General features: G+C 34.8%; 1 protein-coding gene across 3 annotated transcripts in view; it reads left to right on the forward strand.

Annotated features, from left to right (window-relative positions):
* Positions 1 to 6,627, forward strand: part of LOC129786383 (complexin) — a 148,067-nt gene that overhangs the window by 130,668 nt on the left and 10,772 nt on the right. For all 3 annotated transcript variants that reach the window (XM_055821363.1, XM_055821364.1, XM_055821365.1), the window contains one exon: positions 2,213 to 2,342. In XM_055821363.1, coding sequence (XP_055677338.1) covers positions 2,213 to 2,342 — 130 coding nt within the window. The remainder of the gene's footprint in view (positions 1 to 2,212; positions 2,343 to 6,627) is intronic.

The following is a 6,627-nucleotide window of genomic DNA, read 5'->3' on the forward strand; positions in this document are numbered from 1 at the left end:
TTTTGGTGCATTTGGTGCAAGTATGGGCCAAGTATAACCCAGGAGGTACACATTGAAGTGAATCATGTGCAGAAGGGAAGGGGTGGGAAGGCAAGAAAATAGAACTTCAAATGGGTGAGAGTTTGGTAATGATGGGGAAGTTTATGGTGGTACTTTAGGAGCTTTTGCCCTCAAAGCACGATTTGGTGATCTTTCAAATCGTGCTTTCTGGCTTTCTGCACACGATTGCACTAAATTAACGCGATAATCATCTCTAATTTTGGCAAACAATCCCATTTCTTTTTTGGACACTTCGATGGAACTTATGTGGAAAAAAATTATCACTTTCAGTTGATTTCAGTGAAAATTTAGAAAGCAAATGAAATATTTTCCCAATCTTGATAAGCAGTAAAAAGTAATTTAAAAAAATATATAATAATTTTGTATTTTATTAGAGAACTTTCTTTTGAATTAACCTTCTTCACTTTATATGTACATTTTGACTTTATAATTTGAAAGAAAATATATTTCAATAGAACAATAGGTTTATTTCTAATTCTATTGTCTCATGTTGTCTATCTATTTTTATTCCCCTTTTCCATTCATTTAGTACTCTACATTCTCGTGTCATTCTTCACGCCAAGTAGGAGAAAAATAGGCAAGATATGAAAAAGAATTGCTGAAGAGATTTTTTCTTCTTATTTTTTTTTTTGGTGTTGTGTGTAATAAAGAAAGTACATTTCTTTTGTTAAGGATCTCTTTCGTCTTCACAATTCCCATCCGCACACACTCCAAAGGAAACTTCCTCAAGAGCCCTCTTCCCACCCGTGCGGCGAAAAATCGCTTTGAGCCGCAATAAACTGAGACTTCATCCCCCATGCCACCTTTGGAGTTTGTTCCAAGAACTTGTTCTTCTGCGCTTTATATGTATGTCACACAATGAACATGATGTTCTCCTTTACTTCCTTTTTTTCTCGCAATTTTCCCTCTTCCTCCCGCCATGAGTGTCATTCCATTCACCTCGTGACTTTTTTTTTTCACGCCATCCTTCACTTCTTCGCATCCGTTGTGTCTTATTTAAAGACACTATGTCTGTATGTATGGATAAACACGGCGGAAAAACAAGCAAGAGGTGATGATTTTCCATCCGTGTGATAGTTGAGTGAGGTGGCGGAGTGGGCGGGGGTGTAAATGGGAAAATTTCCACCTTGAGTTCTATCGATTGGTGCTGCAGAGCCACAGTTTCCCACAAAAACCCATCTAATCTTACCTTGATGGATTTTCCACCTATATACAGTAGGTGCGGTACCATTGAGAAAAGGGGATGGAAATGTGTCACTCCTCACCTTGACGGTTGATGAACTAATTTTCACGAAAATATAATTACATTTTCATCAATTACGGTATATTGTAATACTTTACATATAAGGTGCTACTTTCCACACCAAGCACCTGCGAATACGGGTGAAAGACTTTTCTATATATATTAATTTATATATGTAGGTACCTACATAATATGCTATGAGGAGGGAACAAAATGTCCTTCTTTGGGACTATACCTACGTAACTATATCCTAAAATCACTGGAACAAGAATATTCCGCCAAATTAAAATTATAATTACTTTAATCCCATATTCACACACCCCTCGTGCTTCAGTGGACATTATTCCTGGGTGCTGAAAATATCCTTTGTTATCATCCCTTGTCATCTTGGTGAATGGGAACACTGCCAACTTTTCTGCTTGAATTCACTCAACATACTGCAGGGGATTTTGGGCAAGTTTTACTGGGAAATTTTCATATATGATAAAGGGTTTTGCAATAAATTTTGTGCACTTGCTTGGAATGTGCCACGCCTATAAATCCCTTGTATAGTGCCAACGATAAATTCAAAATTATTTCAGTTACTTTTGATGAGAAATTTTAAAAGATCTTAGTTTAGAAATAGAGCAAAAAATCATCCAAAAAAAATGATTCAAGGCTAAAAAAGAATCTTTACCAGCATTAGAATACTGGGAATAGGAAAAAGAAACCAATTGAGAGGGGAAGATTGTAAAATATGTGACTTTTGGGTGTGACTTCTTCGGGAATCCCAATAAAACTTCTTTGCAGAATAAACGCAGATTTCTCACTTTGTGGCAGAACTCTGTGGTGGTGGCGTTCAAATTGAGTAAACTTTCTCAAACTGCAACTTTTCTCATTGTTTTTTCTCTCTGTTTTATTCCTTTCCAGTATAACATAAAGAAGAAAGAGGAGCCTGTCGAAGTGGTGCAGGAGGAACCCAATCCACTGATGCGCAAGAAAAAGACACCTGAAGAACTGGCTGCAGAAGCTGAACAGGAAGATCTCGATGACTTTACAAGTAAGAAACAATTCTTTTCTTCTTTGCAGACACCCCCGTGGGTATGCTGGAAGAAAAATAAACTCTTCTTCTTCTTCTTCGTTTTGAAATTGTATTCCAAATCCTTATCCTTGGGCAAAAATTGGCACAAAAACAATACCTTATAGCGTTGCATGTTTTTTTTTGTCGTTGAAATTGACAATGGGGGAAATGGGACATTTTAAATGCATTGGGACTCAATTTCAGGGTGGGAAAAAATAACCATTTTGTGTCTCAAGGATTGAGAAAGCTGGACAAAGACACAATAAAATCGTGTTGGATAGTGGTAAAAGCAATGAGCTTTGGGGTAACACCAATGTCATCCCTGTGCTATCGATGCACACCCATGGGGGGGAGTATGAGCTTCCACAGAGATGGAGTTTCACTCTGTATTGGCAATACACCATTGTTCACATAATTCTATCCACTATGTACTCACATATATATAGCATAGAGATGTTGTGTGAAGAATTTCCCGATATATTGGCTGATCTTGTTTGATGCTGGACAATAAAACTAAACAACATAAACAACTTGTTATCTTCGTCTTTTGTGCTCGCGCTATATCCCATGCTGAGCTCAAGCTCAAGCTCATCCACCCCTTACTCCCACAATGTGATGAATGTGTGTGGGGGGTGGGAGTAGCTCACTATCATTTGATGGTTGGAAATTTAATAAATACAATGAACGAATTTGCTGCAATTTACTGCCCATTGCTCAATTTCCAATCACCCGCCAATTTCATGGCATAACAATACACTACACACCCCCTTGAGGGATGCTATGGTAGTCCTACTACCCCATACATATTGAGTAGGGTGTGAGAAGCAAAATGTCTTTTCAATCCACCAACCCACCCCTACAAAGCTTGAAGAAAAGCTCCCCTATTTGTCACTTATTGTCATTTACTGGAGCTTCTCTCCGTGCGTGGAGAAATCTCTCGCGAGCAATCCCCAACCCTAAATCACGCTCACCATTTTCATGATTGGCTTATTTATTTTATAGCAATTTCCTCACTGTCTCTTATTGCCATTTTACATCTCACCCAGACAAATGCTAACAGTTTTACATAATGTACTTCGCAAGGGGTGGATTTTGCACAACATAACACGACCCTTTTGCACAAGCGAGTAAAGTCAATTCATCGCAACAGACTGCGTAAATTTACTTTCTCAATCTATTTATTTGCATTGCAGTAATTTTTATAAATTGCTTCAAATCCTGATTTTGCTTCTGGGAAACTGAAAATATATTACATGTTGTTTGAATACATTTATGTATGTCAGATTTTTTATCCCTCAAACATAATATTCTCTTTTACATGTAACATATGACCACCCTTTTTTTGCTGAACAGAACCCACCCCCTTCACCAACCCCCATAAGCTTCATGAAAGCTGTTTTACCGCGTATTTGCGTGTACACACCACTCACATTGAACAAATATGTTTGGTTCTCTTTTAATGAATTCCATCACATAAATATTTGCAATTGGAATTTGAAAAATGAAAATGCAACATTTTCAATGAAAAAATTCCTCCATGGAGCTTTTTTATTTAAACTAACCATTAAGCTTCTTTGTGGCTTATCTCGTGATATTATTATGCATTTTATCTGGGTTAAAAATGCAGCCATTTTTGTTGTTTTCAACTAAAATGACTTTTAGTATGCAAGCGATTGTATTTTTGCGATAAAAAGCTCAATATAATCTGGGTGACTAAAAATGGAAAATTTAAAGAGAAATTCTTTAGATTAAAGAGTGAAAAGAGCGAAAGTTCAGCATCAAAATGATCAGCTAAAATTATTTATTAAAGTGATTTAGTATTTATTGGCTTAATTTTGATGGGGGCTATTGCATTTTACACACTAAAAATAATTTTAGTTAATTTGCTGGTAAATTCACCGTAAATGTTCATTTATGGGAAAATTTGTCTTTTTTATCATAAAACCAGTAAATTTCCTAAGAGTATAGTTAAATTAAATCATTTTCTTAGTCTTTTTTATGAAGTTGTTATAGTTAAATTTTTTTTTTGATAAAAAAAAACTTATTTTCTTAGTTTTTTAATCGTTACGTAGAAATTGAGTAAAATTTAACGAAATTTTAGTCTTTTTGAACATAAATTTCCTGTAAACTGAAGAAAATAGATTATTTTCACCGTAAAAATTACGAAATTTAGATATTTTAATAAGAAATTTTGTTAAAAATAACAAAAATTTAGTAAAATTTACGGAGAAGTCATAGAGAAATTAACTAATATTTCGTTAAAAAAAACTAAAATATGTCGGTTTTCTCGTAGATCTCTGTTAAATTCATTTTACTAAAATTTTAGTTAAAGAATTTTAACTAAGATGAAGATGTGTGCAGAAATACCGTAGAATGCCCATTCCGTAAAATTTACGGTGAAAATTTTTAGTGTGTAAGTTCCCCCCCAGTGTCCCACTGAAAGCCATTAATGTAAATAAGCAGCAAAGTTGAAAGGATTTTCAGTCGATTTTCTATTTATCCATTTGCCATTGATGTACATAGATGAATCAACCACAATAAAATATTCTATTTAATATTCACACACATGACTATTGAAATTCTTCGTGTATTGCCAATATTGGAAAGTTCTAGGCTATTGCGCAAGCAATAATGGAAGGGTGGGTGGTGGTGTGTGCTAAATTGACTAAAATACCTAATTTTAAATTACGGTTCCACACACAATCTCCAATCGGTGGGTACTCTGCAAAATTGCCCATTATTTGCCACACGAAATTCCAATAAAATGTGATTTCGTGTTTGAACACATCAAATAATAATTCCAATGCTAAATTTATGGACATTAGAGTTGAAATTCTAATTAATTACCCTACCACTAAATAGACTGCTTATGGCTGTTTTTGCAGCAGCTTAAAAGGATTTCCATATAATTTCACACACATGCTGGTGTTTTTGTGATTTTAGCCACATACCCTCAATTGATTTTGTTAAATGAAATTCCACCATTTGCAATTCAACATTGCCATTCACCCATCATCGTGCATTTTGTGGAAAATCTTGTTTTTGGCAATCAAATACGCATTCTCTGTGTTGATTTGATTGAGGGCTCTAAATATTAATTTTAACCTATTTTTCATTTTGAAATTTTCATGAAAAATATAATTTAAAATGTAAAATCATAGCTTTTTCCGCATAAAGAAGAAAAACTGACTTTGGTGTTTGTTTAAATTTAAAAACTTATCAACAAAGGTAAGGTTTATTTCAACAACAACAACGTCGGAATAAGCCATAAACGAAAAGCTTCAGAATAAATATGCAACATCCATCCCCTGTTTGTTTGTTATTTTATTTTAAAATATAACTCCAACAGACAGGTAAACTCCCATCTTAATTCGTTATATTAATATTTGTTATAGATTGCATGCATATATTTAGTCTATAAATATAGAGTAAACCACCAAAAGTGCTTCGTTATTCACCAAAATGTTATTAATATAATAGAGAGATTTTGATGTAGAATAATCTCAAAATATTGACATAACGATGGAAAGCCACCGGAAGAGCTTCCCATGGGGAAATCCATTCCCTTTTAAGCACAAAACCCAAAAATACTTACTCTGCAAAAACACGAAAATCCATTTAAGAGGATTTTTTTCCAGCCAAACTTAGATTAATTGACGTGAACACAGCAAAGAGTAAATATTGACAGAAGATTGATATTCATCCGCATGCTGAAAATGTCCCGTAGGCAGTATTTCTTGGGTATGGGAATGAATGGGGGGTGCGTACACAATGTTAATCTCTAAACTTTTCGCAATTTTCACCCCTTTTCTCTCTCCCTCTCCCCGTAAAGTTGGGAGAGAGCTAAATATGAGATTTGTACGTACATATGTATATAGCTCAGAAAATACATAATATTTCACAGTAGAAAAGCATCTGCTTGATGCCTATGGCAAAGTGGCCATAATTTTTGAAGGGTAAGAATTGAAGGCAAGTTGATGGGTTTTAGGCAATAATAAAAGGAGGGTTTGGGAGAATTGTTGCCTGAAAATTTTATTATTTGCAGCCAAAACTTTTCAACTCCTCATGGGCCTTGAGGGTAATATTTCAATTAGAACTGGGACATTGCCCAATGAGTGAGATGGGGGAGCGATGTTGAAAGTTGCCAAATAAATTTCACAAATTAATTTAAATTGCCAAATAACGTGAGAATTATGTGATTTCCTAATTACACGCCCATTTACTGCACACAATTTTAAAACTCTTCCTTACCTACTTAAATAAC

This window comes from Lutzomyia longipalpis, chromosome 1, assembly GCF_024334085.1.
Source record: "Lutzomyia longipalpis isolate SR_M1_2022 chromosome 1, ASM2433408v1".
Taxonomy (NCBI): domain Eukaryota; kingdom Metazoa; phylum Arthropoda; class Insecta; order Diptera; family Psychodidae; genus Lutzomyia; species Lutzomyia longipalpis.